General features: G+C 35.3%; 1 protein-coding gene and 1 long non-coding RNA gene across 6 annotated transcripts in view; one reads left to right on the top strand and one right to left on the bottom strand.

Moving 5' to 3' along the window:
- The window catches only part of LOC107071271 (rho GTPase-activating protein 20), a 36,659-nt gene that overhangs the window by 10,411 nt on the left and 3,103 nt on the right, over positions 1–23,145 (top strand). For 3 of the 4 annotated variants that reach the window (XM_015330132.2, XM_015330131.2, XM_015330133.2), the window contains 5 exons: positions 20,950–21,138; positions 21,649–21,804; positions 21,895–22,112; positions 22,186–22,312; positions 22,413–23,074. In XM_015330132.2, coding sequence (XP_015185618.1) covers positions 20,950–21,138; positions 21,649–21,804; positions 21,895–22,112; positions 22,186–22,312; positions 22,413–23,074 — 1,352 coding nt within the window. Of the gene's footprint in view, positions 1–12,532; positions 13,323–20,949; positions 21,139–21,648; positions 21,805–21,894; positions 22,113–22,185; positions 22,313–22,412; positions 23,075–23,145 lie in introns of those variants that run through there. The other variant, XM_015330134.2, reaches the window with a different exon arrangement.
- LOC149031038 (uncharacterized) lies at positions 15,993–18,471 on the bottom strand. Of its 2 annotated transcripts, XR_016178098.1 has the most exons (4): positions 17,563–18,471; positions 17,276–17,424; positions 16,286–17,192; positions 15,993–16,127 (listed from the first exon to the last, which is right to left on the bottom strand). It is a non-coding gene; the product is annotated as an uncharacterized LOC149031038 (long non-coding RNA). The 2 variants fall into 2 exon arrangements; XR_016178097.1 differs by lacking the exon at positions 15,993–16,127 and having other exon boundaries at positions 16,144–17,192.

The following is a 23,145-nucleotide window of genomic DNA, read 5'->3' as shown; positions in this document are numbered from 1 at the left end:
TGATAATTTACAAATATTATTTATTTTATCAAGTATTGTATTATAATTAGGTGTTATATATATTATGTAATATAATTTATACTTTAAAAAGATTTATTATCCAACAGTAATTAATTTGAATGACGGTAGTGTTCATTATTCAAAATTTCTTTACTAGATTTCTGAAGTAATCGTTAAGAAAATAATCAATCACTATATAAGTGTAATCTACTTTCCGTCAATTCTAACGAAAAAGAGATCGAAGAATGATCTTTCTTTATTTCTTGTTTCAATGTTTTTTTTCTTCATGTTGAGAGAACTTGGATAAGACGAAGATTGACGAGACTTTCTCTCGATCATCTTTTAACGACTCTCTACCATCTTTTCTCTTCGTACCTATCCACTCTCTCTCTCCCCTCCTCCCTCCCTCTTTTCCTTCTTTCTCTCAAGTTTTATCTCGTAACTTATTCTTGTTCGGCCGGTGGACCTATTGGAATTATCTTATCGTGATCGAGGTTTGCGCGATGTACTTACTCACATTTTGGTGTACGCATGTTTTAACACGAGTCGTGCAAAAAGTTTCGTATTCAAGGCCTTTCTCTTCGAAGTCTTTCAATGTTCGTATCCGCACGAATAGAGAAAGCTTTTATAATATATAGACAATCATTTGTTTGTCTTTAATTATTATTATGTTTATTTTAATTATAAAAAAAACTTGAAGATTAGCTTATTTTGTTAATTAGCGATGGTATTGATGATGCGTGTAGTTATATGTATTACATATGCACCACGAAAGGGGAGTGCATCCGGTCGGTAGTAGATAAATCTTGTGATGATGTTGCAGCTATTTGTGCCAGATGGTCTGGCTCTCATTCTCTTTCTCTTTCTGTGTGGATCGATCAATGGATCGATGGATCGTCGATCGATAGGGCTTCGAGTCAGCGGGTAGTCGGATCGTGTCATAGTCATATGATCGTTGCTTCCTTCAATGCATCATGCTATTTTACTTACTCCTATCACATTTGAATTTACTCAAGCGACATGCGGGTGGTATTTTATGCGATATAAGAGTAAGGGCTCGTCATATTGTTAGACGAGCTTGTTAAAATCACTCAACACGACGATATGTAATACAAACAGAACATATGTGATGCGACAATGTTAGTTTAGACGCAACCACATTCTATGCTTTGTTTTTTGTCACATTAATGAGGGTTGAGCAATTTCATGCGAGAATATGCATATCTTCCTTCTTATATTTCTTGTGACACCGGTCTTTAGATGAATTTACACGATAATAATACCCGTATGATATGTGTTAAATATTAAATTACATATAAATCAATAGAAGCTGTAACACAACTATTCCAGATGAGATACTGTATGAAGATAATAATTTCGTGAATTCTGAGAACTTTCTTTTGTACGCGGTTGATAAGTGAAATTTTAAATTAAATTACATTTCAACACGGTATTATGTCATAATATTTGAAATCACATTAGATTCGTGTATCCTTGCATGAAACCGATTAAAAAATAACTCTGAAACAATTCATTCGCTTATGTAAAAAGATGAGTATTCGGAAGAAAAATGTAAGATTGTTCAAAGATATTTTTACTTAAGCTTCGTGTTCATTATTATAACAAATGTTATCTGAAACTTTGGGATCCTTTGGGAATCTTTTGGGATCGTATAACACCTAAACGAAATGTCGGAGAACATGAGGGTTGCTTGGGAACAAAAAATAACCCTTTCTACGAGGCCCATCGTTCTGTAAAATTTAGTTGTAGAGGGGTTCTGAATCATCCTGTATATAAAGAGACACGAGAGAGAATACGTTTATACATAATATAAGTGATAGACAGAAGAAGAACGGAGGAGGGATGGAGGAGGGATGGAGGTTGAGGAGAAAGGATTGGCTCGTAACGCGATTAGTTATACATTCGTGTGAGTGCTCGTAAAACGAGATTCCTCTGTACGAGCTGTAATCTGTCCTACGTGATGTCTCTCATCTTTGTCGTCTGACTGTAGTCATTGATTCGGCCAAGTCGCGCACCCACGCGCCTTATTCAAATATTAATCCTGAGAGCATACCATGTATATGTATTTATACACGAGTATAAAGATTTGCAACAAGAGAACCCTAAAAACCCATTGGTCATTGACCATTTCTTTTTTTACCTTCCAAACCGATAATATTTTTTTCCTTCTCCATTTTTCTTTATCGTGAAATATAAAACTTGTGAACGTCATTGTAATTAACGTATGTGTTAAAATGCATACGTCAACATTTCAAAAGTTTTCAATTTTTCATTTTGTTAACATACCGTAAACGGATTATTTCTATTTGAGTTTATCTTAAAAAAACCTACAGAGCCCAAGTCACATTTAACAGCATCCACGCGTTCCGAAAATAGCGATGCAGCTACCGTTTTGATATCACCCAACCAATAACAATATATCCTGGGGCCAAATGTAAGCGTATTAAATACAAAAGCTATCTTTACTATATCGTTAAATTAAAGGTAGAAAGATGTATTATGATTTGGAGTAGGTAACAAGAAGAGAATCCCATGGATCAAGCTGAAAATAGCGTGCGTTTGAATCCGTTAGAGATTTGCATTACAATGTCATATCGAGTCTCGAACTGTTGTGTAGCTTCGAAGGTGGTGGTGTCTTTAAGAGGAAGGGGGAGCTCTCCGAGAGATTTTATATATGTGGCACGTGTGTATTGGATGTTCCGAGAAAGAGGCTTGGCTTTTAGGACGATATGCGAATGTATATGCTAAATATATATATATATGTATATATATATATATATATATATATATATATATATATATATATATATATATATATATATATGTTTGTTCCTTCGATCCCCCTGCGTTCCTATACAGGTTCGCATATACATATATCTATATACGCACGAATGCACGCATGGAACCCGCTACGATGTTACGGTGCAAAGGAGGAGGAGAAGAAGGAGGAGGAGGAAGAGGAGGATTTCTTTCTCTCTCGACAGTTCCTCACCTCGAATCTTGTACGAACGACACACGCCTTTTCATCTCCTTGTCCTTGCATTCTTTCTTCCCGTATATTCCTCTTTTTTTTTCTAACTTCACAACCCTTGATCATTTTGAAAGATCTTTTTTCCTTTTTTTTTCTTTTTGTCGCGCTTGTGATTTATGCCACTCCGTCGAAGATCTAGAGAGAAAACCTTCGACCTTCCTTCCAACTCAAGGGGGGGAGGGAGGTAGAAGAACATTTTTTTTTCGCGTTGTCGTGGCATGCGCGTTATCTCACATTTATTTTATTTCTCAAAATATTTATAACTTAAACTGGATATAAAAAAGCAGCGGGTAATTCTTTTCTTTGGGAAAATTGTCAAAATGAAGGGGGTTGAGTTGGCATAAATCGTATTAAGGTTAGTGCACTCTTGAGTATTGCGACTGTGTGCACTTTGCGACTGCAAAGATCTCCTCGCTCATTCGTCCGCTCGTGAATTCTTTCTCACGATTCCCAGAAAGGCTCGTTCTCTCACGCGTGACCGCGAATTTCACAGGTGCTCGCTACCCGAGATTCGATCGAGAATAAGAAACAAAAGAAAATGACAAGAATGACGCTGACTTAAGATTAGAGCGCGTCAATGTTCCCTGCAAGGTCTTTCAAAAATACCTTTTCGTTTCAATTGAAAAAATAATCAAATTTTTGATGATGATTGACTTTTACTTTTTCATAAGATTTCACTTGGAATTGTACATAAAATACTCATATCAAAAGCAAACGAGATTATTTCGTAGTTAGAGTATAAATACTATATAGTATATCACGAAGAAAAAAAGTGAATGAGTGTGCGTATGTGCGTGTGTGTGTGTGTGTGAAAGAGAGAGACCGGAAGGAGGCAACTAACAGGATGCGAATCCGTCCTTTCGATACTGTACGCGTACTGGGAATTGTGGGAAAACTTGCACAATTGGAGTTCGCGAGTGCGAGAGGACGCCCTTTTATGAATAATTTGGAATACTCGTGAGAGAAAGGGAAAGAAAGAGATAGATAGACAGAGATGAGCATGTGAGAATTGCGTTTGCGTTTGCATTTGCGTTTGCGTGTACTGCGAATGTGCAAAATCCGGATGTTAATTAATTAGTTCACTAGTAGTAATAATGTATAGTACGAGCATGGACCTAATGTTTCGCTGCTTTCGTTTAATTTTAAAAATACCACGACTTTATGATAATTATAATTATGAATATTATTAAACTGTTAACTTGTTATTTAAATTAGTATCAAATTGAAGAATATTTGCATTTAATTGTAAAAATAAAAATAGTAACTTTTGTTAGTTGAGCGGTTTTTTGAATTATGATGAATTATGTTGGACATTTTGTTTTGTTCATTAAGAACTAACGGATTATTTTCACAATACGCGCTTTGCTTCGGAGGAAACTACTTTCGCCAACGATATAGTATCCACTAGCAATATATCAACAAGTAAATATCGATACGCTCGAAGAGGCAGCTATTGTCGCTCTGCGTGAACAATACTATTCTGCGGCTATTTTTTTATTCTTTTTAACGTACACCGGATTTTCCATTAACTTTATTCAGGTATTCGATACTTGAACTCGGCTTTAATATTTATTTATTGTACGCAAACGTAAAGGCAAAGGCAAACGCGATATAATAATAGATTTGGAGAGGTTGCGAGGATGAAAGAGAAAGTGAGAAATAGACAAAGATAGATAAATATTTGCTTATAAAGGAAAAAAAAAGTCAGGTCACGCATATCTCTAATGAAGTAAGGACGTGCTCGAAGAAATATTTGCTGACTCGTTTGAATGCCAGAGAGAGAGAGAACCGTTACCAGTTAGTTAGAGCGGTTGATCGGTGATTTTTCGTGAATTTTGTCTCTCTTCTGATTCGTTGATCGAACATTACTTTGGTCGTTCGCATTTTTGAACAGGTCCAAAGAAAGCGAGGTCTCTTTGGGTCTGGCCATTAATTAGCCTTGCTGGGTTGCGTTCCAGGGAACCCTATTACCAACGTGATCAGCAGATCGATCGATTTGTCGCGGTAACTGTCGCGGTACCGTCGCGGTAACCATCGTGCTAACCATCGCGGTAACCATGGCTGTAACCATGGCTGTAACCATCGCGGTAACTGTCGTTTCTCCTCGACGCCTACGACCAATCTTTTCCTTCCCATTGAATTATTCAACGACGAATCTTGCGATAATTCAATTCGGAGCGAAATAATTAGTCGTCTCGGAATACGAATGCCTTGTTAAATTTATCAAGAAAGGAGAAACGACTCGCCCTTTCAAATTTATTACATTTTATATATTATTGTATTTTTTGTCAAGATATATATGTATAAAGTTGAACACACAGAGTGCTAACATTGGCTTTAAAATTAAACAGAAAGAAAGTTAGGGTTATAGTTTACGCAAACAGTCAACGCATTGAGTTTAATCGTTTCCTGGAAAGACGAAGCTACGTAACTTTCTATATGCACGAATATTAACGTTAGTCGTTGTTTGTTCAATGATTTCTATATTTGTATGAAGGCACGTGCGAATTTGCCTTATAGAAATCGAAGTAAAACGAAAAGTTAAAAGGAAAGTTAGACTTTGCATCGCGTCGTAATCGTTTATAGATGGTAGCAATTATTGACCCTAGCATTTATTATCATTAGTAACTCGAAGTAAGATCTTACGAGACACAATTACTCTGTTGCATCCATGATTTTCCAGATTTACGGGCCTTCCGTTCGCACAAACTTGACCCTTTTCCCTTCCCACGATAGAACAGAAGCCAAGATTACTGCCTCCACCTGTTGCATTCTCTCTCTTGCTTCGTGTAGGTTACGGCGTAGGTTACGACGCGAAACGTGTACTGCCCTTTATGTATTATGTAGTACGCGCTACCTGTTGTCGCTTCCTCTCTCCTCTTTCCTCTACTCCTCCTTACTCTTCTACTCCTCCGCATCAAACGATCTAAAAGAACACAAGAAGGAAAAAATAAAAAGGAAGCTAGCTCGCAGTTCGCGTTCACAAATCGTTGCATTACGTGTTTCCTTTCATGAATTCTCCTCTCGACACGCGATTTCCAATTAAAAGTGTTACTGCCATTTTTATTATTCTCATTAGAAACTACTATTAAAACGTTCCGTATTATTGGAATATTTTTTATTGCATATTACATAATTACTCGCTTTTTTTTTTATTGGAAATTGAACGGCTTATGCAACTTTGATGATTTATTCAAGAAAATAGAGATATCCGTGTATACAGAAGCTTGTTCTTTTATGAATACGTTAAGAATTACGATAATATTAATCGTGTATATTATTTATTACACTTCGTTTTCATTGTTATTATTGCATATAAGTATCAATAATCAAGAAAAACAATATAAATAATACTGAGAGTAAATTCGCATGCAACAACCATTCAGTACAGGTGTTACAATGAGACGATGTTACGGTACTAATGTTTTAGAAATTATGTGAAATCATTACATTTAGTTCATATTTTCCAAAGCACGGTATACCTATCCTTCAGTTATTTAACGGTAAATGTTATAGAAAAGTTAATTTCTTCTTTCTCAATGACAAGATGTTACAAATAAATACTATGATGCAAGAATGCATGTAGATGACGTGTTGGGGTGATGATGAATGAATGGTAACCGAACAGGGAAAGGGGAAAAATTGATTGTACCAATAACTGTTGATTATTTGGAAGTTAGGTTATCAAGAAGAGTAGGAAGTCCTTGTGATTCTCTCGGAAGGAAGGGCTTTTCTCCGGTCGTGGCTCGGCACCGTTAGGCGAGTTGCGCGATCCCATCGCGGCCAGCTGTTGTATGTCGGCCGCTCTGGTGCACAGGTGCAACGCAATGCAACAAGCGACGCAACATTTTTTCATCAATACTTTTCCTTCCCTTATCCTTTTTTTGCAATTTTTGGCTAAATACCCCGGTCGCACAAATACGAGATAAATCAAAGTTAATGGTTGAGTTTATATAAAATACAATTTGACACGATGATACTTAATTATTCATTTTCTAAAATATTAGCCAACCAAATAGAAATAAATTGTAAAAGTTAATTCTCGAAAATGATAATGGTACTTCTCCAGTTGGTATTCGTAGTATTCGCATAATCAATGGTTATAAAACATTCTACATATCTAGCTTCTTTTTTTCTTTGTGTTATTTAAAATGTAGAGAACTGTTAACACATAGATACGTAAATTATTAGGACTCTGTAAGAACAGTTGTACGGTATTGCGAAGAAGGAAAGGAGTAAGAAAAGGGTTAGGGAGGGGTAGTGAAGGGAGAAGAGGCGGTCACCTTTCTCGTGGAATGTACGGTCAGTACCCCACCTTGCCTTTTGCTTCGCACACTTGAAGTAATGCTCGCACGTATATATACGTATATACGAGCTATATACCTTAGCTCTTCTCGCATACACAAGCGATACGCATGCACGTACCTACGTACGTAGAATATCTATGGGTACGTAAATGCAACGGAAGAAGAGGTACGCGCGCGCGAACACGTATCCTCCGCTTCTGGATAATATCTCGCTAGAAGATCCAGAAGAGCAGTACTTCTTCTTCTTCTTCTTCTTCTTCTTCTTCTTCTTCTCCTCCTCCAAGGAACCTTTTCTATCTTGCCCGGTAGATTTGCATTGGCGTAGAATTTGCTTTTCTTTTCATTAACACGTTCGTCGTCCAGTCCGTTTCGATTGAGGTTCTCACCAGCCCCAAAATTCGACTGTCGGCGCGCCGTAACGTAAAGAAGCGATAAATAGAAATATCAACAATGCAACCCGAGTATTATATGGTTATATTATATTATTATATTTTATTTACCGAAAATAATAAAATATAAAAATATCGTTTATTTACCGAAAATAATAAAATATAAAATATCGTTTATTTACCGAAAATAATAAAATATAAAAATATCGTTTATTTACCGAAAATAATAAAATATAAAAATATCGTTTATTTACCGAAAATAATAAAATATAAAAATATCGTTTATTTACCGAAAATAATTTTGTTTCGGAATGGGAAATGTGATAAGTTTTTTCAACTAAAAATACTATAACTCCAACAAGAAGAGCGTCACCGTCTCCGGTATACGGTACCATGGCGACAAACGTGTTAATAATCTTTCAAAGGATAACCACCAAAATTGTCTATTTTAATCAAGTTATTGACAGTCAATTTCAACTACTTTCTTTTTTATTTCTTCTTAAAATTAAAAGAGGTAGAAAGAAGAGATTTCGAAGAGTTCTTCTTCTTTTTTAGGCTGCTTACTTTCTTTTTTTCAATTATATAATGAAATGGTTATACAAAGAGATTTGAAATAAAGGCAAAATTATATTTGGCTTTTTTTTACTTTTGTATCCTTCGTCTTGCTATCTTTTCATTTCCATTTATTTTATGACAAAATGGTGCAATTAACGATATAACAAAGAAAACAAAGATAATGATTGTTCGATCGATCTGATTCAATTCGTAGGGTGACTCGTTGATCTCAGTTTCTTACCGTAACTGTTAATTGTGCTCGTGTAATTACCATTTAAGGTTATTCTTCGAACGAATATAAAAAAGGAAATAAAACTAGGCCGTAACTATTTTTTTTTTTTAAGTTTAATAAAAAAAGAAATGACAAAATACGTGAGAGAATGGTGATATATATATATATATATATATATATATATATATATATATATATATATATATATATATATATATATATATATAAGAGATGAAGTAAAGGGAACAGGAAGAACCGAGAATGTATTCTATTGTGATGAAATAAAAAGGAGTCGTTCGTTCATTGGAAAGAAGAAGAATGAAAGCTATGGAAATAGGGTAAAAGAAGAAGTCGTGCCACGAAAAAATAGTAGAGAAGTCTTCGAGGGAAAGGTTTGTGAAGGGTAAGCAAGAATAATTGAAATCTCTGATGGTTAGTCCCCGTATTTTTTCCATCGTGCGTTTATACATACTCTTTGAACATTGCGTTTCAATGAGACCCCCATTATGTATTGTGCACGTATGATAATTCCCTTCTTAAGAAAAAAAAAGAAAAAAAGATGTCATAGGCATAGGCGTGTCTCCTTTGTCAGTCGTCTTTTTAATTGATTCATCTTATTTAACTTAATTTATATATATATATATATATATATATATATACATGTGTCAAAGTCATACATAAAGTATGAGTCAGAAACTATTGTGCCGGGTGAGTCACTACAACATTTGTAGGTATCTAAAGTATCTTTCTCGTATTCTTGCAGATGCCAACAAAATATCTGCTAAAGAATATAATTATTTAATTCGTTATATGACAAAAACAACTTTTATCAGTCTGCAAAAATAACCGGTCAGAAAGAGAGAGATGTAGTAATTATCATTTTTCATTTGAAATCGGTTTCGTTAAAATTCCAGGCTATTAAACCTGAAGATTGCCTTCTTAGAAAAGAAAGCGTAAGTAATAAAAGAAAAATGTATTAAAGGGACTACAAATATACTCTCTCGCCCTCTCTCTCTCTCTAATTAGTCTTTCTACTAGAAGAAAGAAGTACTTATTTATTTATATGCAATTATTTGGTTCGATTTTGTAAGAACGGATGTAAGTAGTACTTTCTTTCTTTCGAATCCCTGTGTTGTTGTTCTTCTAGCAAGGGGACCGTTTCGTCTTGGGCACTCCTTTTTCCTCGTGGCTGCATTTCTCTGTCGCGCTATTACACTTCCTCGTTACGGTAAGAAAAACGACTCGCAAAGCACTCGCAAAGCACTCGCAAAGCACTCGCGAAGCACTCTTTTCACGAGAATCCGTGTGCGGACAGTAACAGTTTTAACATGCGCTCTTGTATCTTAACGTTCTTCTCAACCTTCTTTCAAATCTTCTTTACAACGCTCTACCATTATGTAATTTTACTCTTTGCCTCTCATAAAAAGTATATTTTCCTTCGTGAAATCCCGATGTCGTGATGAAAAACGCATTCAAACGGTTTCCTACTTTCCTCTTCCGAGTGTCTGTCGGAGGATTGTCACAAAGAGGTATGCGACTTCATTTGACAATTAGAAAATGATGAAAAATCTTCTACAACGTGTAATTCGATCGGACAATTCTGTTACTACGTGATTTGTATCACAGATCGTGTTGCTGGTTGGTGGCCAACGTGACAAACATCACGTAGTCAATTCCTGCTGGGTGTCCCGAACCCAGACCTTTTTTTTCCTTTTCTAATCTCCACGGGAAAGCCATAAAGCTATACAGGGCGTTTGTTAGGGTTGACCGACTAGAGAATATCTTCGGAGCTTATATCTTCTTTTCAAAACGTACATCATATAAATCCATAGAGCATTATAAATTATAAAAGGTGTATTAATGTTTTATTTTTTATTTTTAATAAAATAAACAAATTGAAATAACCTTTTAAATCCTGCTAATCGCACTTTTTGTTCTCTTTCAATAAAATTGAAATAATTCGTTTTTGAATAACATGGATTACAACCGTAACAACTAAATATTTGGATTGAAATTATGCCTGTTTATGCTTCTGTTAATACCGCGTATTTGAAAATAATCATTATTTCATATTGCATTGAAGTTAATGCTCCATTGCATAAAGAAGACAGGAAATTTCAATATTGAAAATTATTATTACTGTTAAAATATAAGAATCATCTTCTTTTCGCTTCGTAAGACATCTCTAAAATAGAATAATTGAAATTGAAGTTCTCATTGGTTAATGAGAAATTTCCGGACTGTGACTGTTACGGTAAAAAGTTCATTTTGATTTCTAATGAACTTGTCGAAGAATTACTCTTTAGCAAATAAAAATTAGTTTATTTCAAGCACAAATTTATAATTAAGTCCTCTGGTACAGGATGTTTTCATTTGACAAGTTTGCATTAGGGTTCTCGGTAAAATAATTTTAGAAACATCCTGTATATTATGTCTATACGAGTGCAGCAACATATTCCGATATCTTGTTGACCGATCATCGACAAGGTGTTCAAATATATAGAAGAAAAATTCATTCTCGTATCTTTGTAATTAAAGTTGAAAGTACATTTCTCTTGGATATATAATAAATACGAATATATAAATTCGCTTTCGATCTCGTTCATCTAACTAAGAGAATCTTTGTATTAATTTGAAAATTAACGGCTCGAGGGTCACGCCTACGAATGTTGCTGCTTATCGTTGCGCGTTCATCGACCTTACTTGAGAGTTGCCAGTATATTATCATCTCTTTTCCTTTTCTCTCTTTTCCCTTTGATCGTCAATGTAAACAAATTTTCAGCTCGGTTCGTTTCGTTTCCGAGAGATTAGTTCAAACCGGGTTGAAACGGTGGTTATTTACAAGAACAATTTAAACAAGCGATAACGATCTAAGATATTTTTCAACACTTACAAATGATAAAACTAGACAACAACAACAAAAAATACAACTTGAATAAATAGAAATTGTAATTAAAATCCTACTAAGAACACAGATTTCACCAAGGGCAAATTATTTTTACCGTTTTGTACTAACAACCAGTTTGTTAATAAATCAGGAAACTTGGTGGATCGGTTGTAGTTTCTATATATGTATACGCATTTTATATTTGTATTTGTATTTGTATACAGGTATGCTTTTCTCTTCGCCGATGTGTCTGGATTACTTCTTGTGAAAGTTGAAAGTACGAAAGCGTCTATGTTTTGTCAGTCGTTAAGAAGTTGATTGTATCTTGGAGGTCATCGATGACCTGCATTTACTTTTCTAATCATTTTTAGTTTAGTTCTTATACCATTTATACATATAATTTTGATTATGTATAATATAGAATTAGTGGGAACGTAAAAGCTTTAAAAGATTTTCAATGATGCCAAGAAAAGATAATCTTTAGGATCCATCATTATGCTTGACGCATCGTCGGCAAATTTTCACATAAATAGACGAAATTTAAGGATTACTAAATTAAACTATAATTAAATTACATTTATTAGAACTACATTTCAATATTATTCTCTGTCTATTATCATAATACGAATAAAAATTGAAATTTTTCTCGAATTATCTTCTAGACACTTTTCCAATGTCTGTCAGACATTTTTATTCGTTGATAGTTTAAAAACACTGAAAGAATTTCTCATCTCGTATCTTTTCAACGACACCTCTTTTGCTTTCGTTTTTATCTAGCCCACTTAGATAAGCTAACAAAACTGATACGCTTTAAAATACCATATAACAACGACAAATTTTACAACGTCAAAACTTCAATTGTTAAATTATATAAGTCTATGTACTTTATACGTCAACGTTTTAATTATATAATTGAATATAAATCACCCAGAAACCCTAAGTATAAAGTTAATAGTAATATTTTTAGAAAATAACGAGGTTATATATAAATTCACAAGAGTCCGAGTGGTTGAACTAAGAGAGATTGAAATTATGTAAAGTGTATAAGTAGATTTTCACACTTGACGGAAGCATCAAGGGATGATATGACATCAAGAGGAGCCAGGGAAGCAGGGAAAGCATCTGAGAGGAAAGAGGCGGAGGAAAAAGAAAAAGAGAAGGAGAATTCTGGCACGTTACGCACTCGTTTCACAGAGTGATGCACCTACTGTGAAGAGGAGGAGAGGGCTCGTCTTCTATACTTGGCTTCTTGGCTATGTCGAAACGAACAGTTTCTTAAAAGTCCTAGAGTGCATCGTATCACGTTCTTCTTTTCTTCTTTCCTCTCCCCTTTCCTCTTTGCCTTTGCCTTTGCCTTTGCCTTTGCCTTTGCCTTTGCCTTGCCTTTGCCTTGCCTTTGCCTGCATTTTTATTTTTTTATTTTTTTTTCTTATTATCTCTCTTTCTCTCTGGCCGCATACGTGCCTGCCTGCCTGCCTTCCCGTTTGCCCGCTTGTCCGCTTGCCTATACATTTACGCGTTCAGAGATATACACATAAAGAAACGTATTGACAAGAAGAAAACGATATCAAATAAGAACGAAACGGAACGGAACAGTGTGTGGGATAGTACGGCGAGAACAGAGAACTCTTTGATTCCTCTCGATCGAAGTACGATGCAAAAGAACACAAAACTTATATTCCGTACGAAGAAGACGTCGGAAGTGCTTTGGTTCGATCTAAGTGACAACGAAGACAATTCAAATCGATAGAATTCTTTTGGAAATACGTGACTCGCATAATAAGAGCCCTTTTTCATTCAACTGTCTTTTTTTTTCCTTCGATAATAAATGATGTGGTTCAAGTATTACAAAGGTTACTACGATCTACGTAAAATGCAGCTTCGATTGGAACTTCAATTGGTGAGCTAGTATATCTTTAAGCTATACAAAATTTAACAACTTTTTACGATTTTAAATTTTAATTACAAAATACAGATATATACATATATACACATATATAATGTGAATGATTTGGAACTGGGGCAAAAGATAGTCCCCGTTATGTTCATAGATAATGTCCTTTCTGCAAAAGTAGTCGAGTTGGAGTGAATGAGAGTCGTCGGTTTAATGTTTAATATTTAGAACGCTGGGATGTCTGGTGCATCGACCCAATGCTTAGCGTAATTTTGGTATTTGGTCTAGATCGCATCTGATGATTCATAGTTCATACTATATAACATCCTACTATATTTATCATTATTTACTGATTTTATATTGTCATTTTATTATTGCGAACTTTGTTAGGGTTCATGAAAAATGTATAGTAATTGTAATTTCAAAGTGATTCGAATGGTCAAACCTATGGGAGTATTTTTAGTTCTCACTGATACAGGAAGTGGATCGAGAATATGTCTGTCAGCATTCCTACGATGACTAAGGGCCATAACTCGTGGGCAGATGTCCGCAAGGTCGTTGTCACGACACTGTGCACCATAAGGATGACTCTGGGGTACAATAGACTATATATGCATTATGTTTTTAAATAAATTTCAAATTACATAAATAGGTAGACATATTAAAAGGACCTATAGCACCTTACTAAAAATAAATAGTAAATTTATCATAAAAACACGATTCTTCATTGGTTAAGTTTATTACTATTATTATTATTATTATTATTATTATTATTATTATTATTATTATTATTATTATTATTATTATTATTATTATTATTATTATTATGTTTTGTTTGATCAGTCACACCGGGGCAAAACGATTATATCCAAAGACGATAAATATAGAAAGGAAGGTACACGACGGGTGATATTTTCGGCAGGGTACGTATCCCTGCACGCGAAACATAGCAGCGAACCTAAATCCATTTACATAAAATGTTAGTGTCCGTATAAAATCCGCGAAGAGAGTGGGACCCAAGGGAGAGAGAGAGAGAGATGGGGGGGAGGAGAAAGAGGAGTGTCTAGAGGAAGAATGCGGCCCTTTAAATTTCGCTTTACCTTCGACGAAGGAAGGAAGGAAGGGCCTTTCTTACTAAGACCAGTTTTCGAAGCACGTCGGCTGTAGGCGCGGACAAGCCATTTCCATTCGGTTAAGGATTAAATCGTAAGTTAAATCGCAATTCGACTTTGCAATACGAGAGCCAATCAATTTCCTAGTTAAAAATTAACAATAAATTTATTTTATAAAGTGAATTTTTGTTCAAATATATATAGTTATAAATAAAAGTTCCTTTCCATTCCGTTGTTCATTGAATGAACACCCCAACGATGAAATATTGAAATATGATATTAAAGAAATAACAAAAGCAATTGCCTTATTAAAATTGATAATCATTTGTATATATCTCTAATCGTCCTATTAAAAGCTCGTTAACATCGTCATATCTCTCCCTCTCTCTCTCTCTCTCTCTCTCTCTCTCCCTCTCTCTCTCTCTTTGAAATGAAAGACTAGTATATACACTATCAATAGGAACAATAGAAATCCATTATGCTTTTATCACGATCGCGATTTCTACTAAATCCACGTCAAGGAGAAAAACGTGCATTCATGCATCTATAGAAGACCTGGTGCATCCTTACTCCTGAGACTCGTTAGTAGTGTTCCTCGTGGAGTAGACGCTGGTAGTTAACTACCGTGCTCCAAGGACATCCACTCCCCCCTCCTCATCTTCGTCATCGTCCCTTCCCTATCGCGAATCTGCGTCGAGATACTTTTGACTTCTCTCTTCGATCGAACCCCTACTACTCTTGTCTTCTTTCTTTTTTTTTTATATTCTCAAACTATGCTAGTATGTTTAAAAACACATGGTGTCCCATGATACGAGATCCAATTGTTTTTACTTGGGTCTTTTTTTCCCATTGTTTAGGAGCAATTACGCAGTACACCTGTGAAATGACAAGGAATATTGTGAATACATTTCGATTGTAGCTCTTTGGAAAGGAAGTTGACAAGTACATTGTCCGATCAAATTGCAATAAAGTTTATATCAATTTAAAAATTGAATAATCATCGTAGCGAGTTACGAATACTTCTATGATTCGTTGTATGTGTGTTAAGAGAGAAGAAGAAAAAAAAAGAAAATGGAAATGCGTGAAAATAATACTCGCCTATCGAAAATGATTATATGCTATCGATTTTACGAGAAATCGAGCTCATCGACCGAGGAAACGCGAAGATTGAAGGAGAGAGATACTTAGAGGTCGAAAGAAACGAGATACAGGTACTCTCTCTTTCTTTATTTTCTTTTCTTTTTACATTTGTTCTTTTTGCAGTGGCATTACACGTAGGTAGGAGGACCTATGAGCGAGTGTTCATCGTGGAGAATGTTCTCGCGTGTAATAAGAGAGAGAGAGAGAGAGAGAAGACTTCCATCGCTTTTCTAATTAGTACTTAACGGTAAAAGTTGTTCCTAATACGACGAATCCTCTTCGATATACTCAGCTTATGTTAGATCAACATCTTCTATCGTCATCTTTGTCAATTATTAAATACAAAAATACAATACATTTGAATTCACATGAGGAAAATATGTTTGTTACTTTGTAGAATAAGATCCGAATTTGTGCATCGAGTTCAATTGGAAATCCAAGAAGGATTGCGGCCGTTCGATTAAATCTGCCATTGGAATTCCATCATCGAAGTAAACCGAATGGGATTCCTTGCTCCCGGCTCGAATACCTTTACCTGTCACGTTATTACCAAGCGCCGCTAAATAACAAACGTGTATAAGTCAGTACATAAGTACGTGTGCACACACCAAAGCGCAACTATGTACACTGGCGTAGTCGCGTGTGCTTTCTAACTATCTTTTACTTCTAGATATTATCTAACAATTTTATCTAATTTTACATTTACAAAAGACTCGCCTTTTTTTCTTTTTAAATCGTCATAAATTGATAAACAGTTAATGTATACACACATATATAATAAGATATGTATTGTAATATAATTAACTTGTACAATTTCTCGTAGAGAAAGAGAATGAGTACGTATGTCTTCTAACTTTCACTTTCTCTCTTTCAAAATATCGATTTTGGTGTATCGACGATCGAACATATTTTGAAATATCTTATGAAATCGGAAGATCATTGAGGAGAGACACCGTTTCGTGTACGAATGAAATTTCTTACGTTTTATTTGTTTTTTTCCGGATTATTTGTTAAGAAATAAAAAGAAATGAAAAGAAATAAAATGACACGTTTCGGTGTTATATTAGTGAATATAACGAAGGACGCGACGCCATTGGTCACGAGGTAGCACACGCGACAGAGCTTGGAATCTAAGCCAAGGCTCAGCTATACTACTAACGTTGCCACTTCGACTATCGGCATTATATCACAACGAGAAGTAGTATATACTATATATTATGCGCCTAAACTCTTGACATCGCACCACTCCTGCTTGCTTGCTTGCTTGCTTACTTGCTTGCACGTGTTCGATCGACGAGAAATTCCTTTTGCGTTTTTCCACTTTTACTATTTACTACTACACACTTACAATTAGTTACCACGTCTCACAAAGCGAATTTGTATGCATAAGAGAGCTCTCATATACGCGTATCATGTTAATTATCGGCTATGTAACTTTGCCACACGAATAGCATCCAAGATGAAAAATATATTTACCTGTGAGAGATGTTACAAACGTGATTACTCATACGTATATTATTTTTCGATGTAAAAGAAATTGAAAGAAAAAAAAATGGTTGATTGTTTAACGGACCCGTTGAAAAGGTAAATCGTTATACAATGGTCTTCTTACAGGGGTGCGGATCTAAATAAGAAGAGAAGAGAAGATAAGAGAGAACCGATTGCTCGACATGAAATGTACAATCATAGTAAATTGTCGCAATTTACGAGATAATTCGTGGTAACGAAGTAGCTAGATGAAATGATCGTCTTAGATGGCATTCACGTTTTCTTAGAGGCATCCATATCTATATCCCCTTGGTTTGTTCTTATCTCGTCTTGTCCTATCGTATCGCGTTGCTCGGGGCGGAGGATTCCTACGAGAGAGAGAAGGAATCAGAGGTGGTTGGTGGTGGTGGTGGTGGTTGGGGCTGTGCGAGCGAAGGGGAAACGAAAGGAAGGTTGCGTTCGCGCACACACAAGCACTGGAATTATCCTCGTCAAGGAATACATACTGTCGTTTTGTAATCCGCATCGGTAGTCGTCGACGGACGCGTATATCGCCATCTTAGCTCGCAGCACCTATCGTAATTCATTCGCACATTCCCACCTCTTACTATATCCACTTGTAATGACTCCCTCGCCTAACATCACGATGACAATGAAAGAGATTCGTTTCGCTCATAGCACAACCAACCTGTTCTCTACAAGAATCATCCTACCATTTACGCTTCTCTCGGAAATAAAGTCAACTTTATTTCAAGTTGCTCGACTATATTCCTTGTCATAGAGTTCTTTTTTTCCTTTTTTTTTTGTTTTTTTTTTCCAATAAATGTGATTAATAGTCAACCGACGAGTCAAAATATCTTATGCAGAGAGAAGTCGACAGGTGTTACCGAAATCAAATTATAATATAAAACGAATAAAGATTTTGTCATTAGATATTTTTTGTCGTTTCTTTTGTCATTTTATCCCGTATCCTAGGTAGCATTCTCTCGTTCGCACCGATGCTTTGTTTTCTTGGTATACGTGCATGTAGAAATATTCTTACTATGCAAGAAGGACGCCTTGCTTGTTGCGCAGCATTAATAACGACACATTGACTTCGTGAAGAGGAAAGATTAACCCTTCTCAAAGGAAATTTATACCCTTTTGTTTCTTGATTAAAGAGAGAAAACTCATGAACACATATTTTTCATTTCATTTTCAATTGTATTTATTTCTAACTATATATAATATCGATATTTATCGAAATATATTTTTATATTGGAACTTGAAATATCTACTAGCATTATATTGTTAAGGTTATTCTTGATTCGTAAAGTGGAGAAAGTGTGCGAAAAGGGGAGTCAAGAATGGTGCCGGCTTGTAAGAATAGGACAAAAAAAGTATTGTGTGTACGTGTATGTGTACGTGTATATGTACGTACAGGTCGCGCGATGTTGGAATTACAATGACGATGGGAAAGGAAAACGAGACGAGAAAAAGGATCGCTGTGCCTGACTCGTGAGAGAAAAGAAAAACAAGGAAAGACAATAAAAATGCAAGAGAAAAGGTATATTCCTGAGCATTAATGTATAATACCAAACAATAATAAACGTACGCTAGTAGACATTTTTCTTTTCTTTCTTTTTTATATTTTTATTTTACATGTGACCCTAATTTCTTATAATAAATAAGAAAATCTCCTTATTATGCGATCTGGAAAAAGTATTTGTGTTTTCTAATAATTTCAATAATTCAGACTGCTGATTGTCAACGATAGAATTTGTACAAATTTGACACAGTTGTAGGGATAACGCTGTTTCAATTCATCGTTGTTTATTAGGATCAAAACTTGTCAACCCTCTTTCGTTAAGCTTAACACTTTGTTGACTGTGGAATTTAGTTTCAAAAGATCACCACAGGATGTGGAATTAAAAACAAGCAACAACGTGTATACACGTCGAACGCAGGGCAAATGGTAGTATTGTACATTTTATTCAAAGTCAAAAAAAACTAACAATTCGTTTCTGAATATGTTATTCTTATTAAAAGCTTGAAAATTGTCAAAAAATAAATAATAAAATACATAAACAAGAAAAATTGAAGATAGCAAGAATAAAAAAGAAAAAGAAAAAAAATAGTTCACAAAATTTCAAGCTATGTATGTGTGATATGTTTCAAAGTGTGCACAGTACTACGCAAAGTGCGACTTCACAGGTCGTACACCAAAACCTTGTTTCCTTGCGTTTTCCATTTTTTGAGCAAACGGCACATTTTATAAATAAAAATAAATTAAATAAATATAAATAAAATACATAGAGGTCGTATTGGTAATATAAAAGGGAACATACCACCAAATAATATTCTTATTACATTTTATTGAGATTTCGAGTTTTTCTAGTGAATGATAATTTTTTATTTTACATGACGAGTATACACGTCAAACGCACCGCAGTAGATATTTGGTCCGACGTGTATACACGTCGAACGCACTTAACTGGTTAAGACTGTAGAGTTCGCAGTCACCAAACGTGATTCATAAATATTTCTATAGAAAACAGCACATCGCATTGGCGCGTTGGACCTACCTGTTTTGTCGATGAGAAATCTGACCATATTTAGATGTCTATAACATGAATAATAATAAACAAGATGAAATTTAATGAAAAATTCGTAAATAATGGAGAACTACGTGACGTTTGTCGTCCATTTCATCGAAAGGAATTTCAAATTGAAAGGTTTGTCAAATAAAATAACATATGTATGTACGAGAAAGAAATGTATCCGGTTTAAGAACCATAAGTATTTCGATTAATCAAACATATGTACGTACGTACATAATTAACGTGCGTAATCAATCAATTTTGTTATTAAATTTCTGATCGATTACTTATTCTTCTTAACAATCTATAAGCATATTGAAATTATTTTAGTCTCGTTTAACAGCGCAAACCATACGTAATTAACTTACCGGAAATGTCTTGTTAATGGAATTGCGAATTAATTCAATACACGTTTAGTAATAACAAGAATTCTTCGTGCGCGCATATAATTATAAACGCGCAACTTTTATATCTATCGATTTATGATAATTCGAACAAATAAATCAACTGTCAAAGACAAATCATTGTCTTTTGCTTATCAAAGATAAGAAAGAAATATGTGACAGGAAGAGAGAGAGAGAGAGACGAAGAAATCAAAAATCTCTCCGATGATACATTTGTATGTCTAAAAAAAAAACAACTTTTCGCATGTAAATGACATGTTTAAGATTGTTGTTTTGCACATATGTATATTGTCCAAATAAAAGCCAAATAAACATCGTGTTATCGTAACAAATTATCGAGTTGAACTGAGTGATATCGTCTGCGCCGTTATTTTCAATCATTCATTACGAAATAAAATCAAAATACGAACGTGCAACGTGAATAATAAAAAAAGATATGAAGTAAAAAAAGAGGATGACGTGTGTGAGAATATTTGCCTTTTTTTTTTTATAATGGCCTTGCGAATTATTTGGCAAAGCGAAGATCAAATAATGCTTCGAATGAATTTCAATACTTGAACAGGAGCGACAACTATAATAAATAGTAAGTTAATCGCGACTGAGAATTAAAACGGTGATTCGACGTTGAAATTTACATATCTCGTACGTCTCAAGGAAGATAATTATCCCAGTTAGCGAGGCGAGGCGAGGCAAAGCGCAAAACATGGCCAACGCACAAGCATTCCCTGAGATTTCAAAGTACCGCGTAATCCGGTATAAGACGATTCTTTTTCTCTCTAATCCTAACCAGTTTCGTGCTCGATATAACATACGACAACGTACTCATTTGATGCCTTTAAAAAGGTCCAATTTGAAATTGAGAGATGGAAACATTTTTGATTAAATATATAATGTTGATTTATGTTGACAGGTCCAGAGGTTAGCCGAATATGAAAGGTATCTCGGACAAGAAGCGAGAAATTTGTCAGAGAACGGAAACGGTACTGTCGGAAGTGCTTCTGTTTTACAACGTGGCCAGCTCGAGGGTGACCTTCATCGTATCCAAGAACTCTTTCCTGGCGACAATCTACGACTGCATGAACGAGATATTCTAACTACGGTATTCTACAAATTCCTATCTTTCAAAACAATAATAAATAATTACGAGTTGCATACAAACTCTAACTAAATAACAGTCTATTTAGAAGTCAATTTTCAAATTACTTACTTTTTAAGTTCTCTTTTGACGTAATGTTTGTTTTTAAAAAAGCGAAAAACAAAGAAGAAAGTCAATGAATCGTAAATTAATCTTTCATAACGTTTTAAGAAATGTAAGACAATTAAGCCCGCAGGGCTATTTCCTGTATATTCTATATATTGTACGACGTTCTCAAAGAAAGTCCATATAAGTGCGTTTCAAAGGGAGGCCTCTTCTACAAATGAATTCGGTACGCTTGATTGCTTGCTTACCAATGAGTAAAGAAAACTTTTGACGATAATGGACTCTGTGAAAGATCGTTAAACGTATTCACATACATACGTGACAGGGAGATCGATGTTGGAAGGAGGACAACAAAAATTGGTAATGTGTGACTTGAAGAAGAAATCAAAGTTTATGTTTGCTTTACAGAAAATGAAGAGTCTAATTCGTAAGAGGAGCAGTACGAATCCAGGCAGATTAACTAGAGTGTTGTCACAAAAATCTTTAAACGTTTTAAATAATTCACCACCATCCAAGTTACCACCGAGAACTTTCCTTTTGGAAACACCGGTACAATTTACAACGGTACATATACATATATGTAATATTTAATCGAAAAATCTTGGCGACTTATTAACTATAAAATATTCTGAACTCTTTCTCTCTTTCTCGCAGGGTATGCAATCGCAAGAAAGACATCTTTTTTTGTTTTCCGACCTCCTGCTGATCGCAAAAGCACGAAGCGGAGGAAACTTTAAGTTAAAACAATGCGTGAGAATGAGCGAGCTTTGGCTCACCGCCGGTCATATAGATGACGTAGCGGAAACGAGCAAATCTCAAGAGACCAGTTTTGTACTTGGTTGGCCAACGACGAACGTTGTAGCTACCTTCATGTAAGTTCAAATTTTCACCTTTCCAAATAGTTCGTAGATGGACATTTGGTTAACACGTGTAGACATTTTCCAGGACTGCAGCGGCAAGAGATCTTTGGTGGGGTCGTCTTACCGAACTTGTACGAGAGGAAAGCATGAAGGAACCACCGGATACGAACATTCAAGTCGTGTATCACGACAGTGACACGAACACGGAATACGTAAGTGCTTCATACCGATGTAACATGCTGCCGTACATTAATATGATTCCATACTTTTTCAAAATCAATTATTTGATATATCCTATCCTATTTGCTTTAGTGTAAAACGATAATGGTTGGATCCGAAATGACGGCGACAACTTGCGTGAATTTGGCGACTAGATTATTGGATCTACAAGGACCGTTTCAACTTTGGGCCAGAACGTCGTCGGACGAGGCGCCCTATCCTTTGATCGGCCACGAAAGACCGTTCGCTGTGAAAATGTCTAATCTACGACACACTTTATCGGCCGAGGAAGGTTTCGACTTGGAACATTGCAACAAATCTGGTCATGACACTTGTCATTTCATTCTTCGACCTGTATCAAAGTCACCAATAAAAAAGAACAAGTCGAAGATTACGGGTCTGTTAAGGAGATCGCTTTCTTTAAATCCCAGCATTTTTGGTGTCAATCTATCTAGATTGGACGAAAACGGATTACCAAAGCCCGTCTTGGTGATGCTTCAACAACTCTTCGCGAAAGGACCATTCACGCAAGGTATCTTCCGAAAGTCTGCTAATGTACGAATCGTTCGAGAGTTACGTGATCAAATCGAGTCTACCGGTGATCTAAGTTGTTTGGAAGCTGCGCCGATCATAGCTGTGGCAGCTTTGTTAAAGGATTTTCTACGATCTTTACCCGATCCACTTTTAACTTCTCATCTATTTCCTCTATGGATGGACAGTCTGGAAACACCAAATCCTGTTCACACTATTAAAAAGTAAATATTAAGTAACATTTTGAATGGTTAAATTGTTCAACAAATGATATCATTGAATTTTGTTTGTTTAG

This window comes from Polistes dominula, unplaced genomic scaffold, assembly GCF_049000335.1.
Source record: "Polistes dominula isolate Pdom_NZ unplaced genomic scaffold, Pdom_raw_medaka contig_12, whole genome shotgun sequence".
NCBI classification, from domain to species: domain Eukaryota; kingdom Metazoa; phylum Arthropoda; class Insecta; order Hymenoptera; family Vespidae; genus Polistes; species Polistes dominula.
This window is presented reverse-complemented; position numbering and strand designations above follow the sequence as displayed.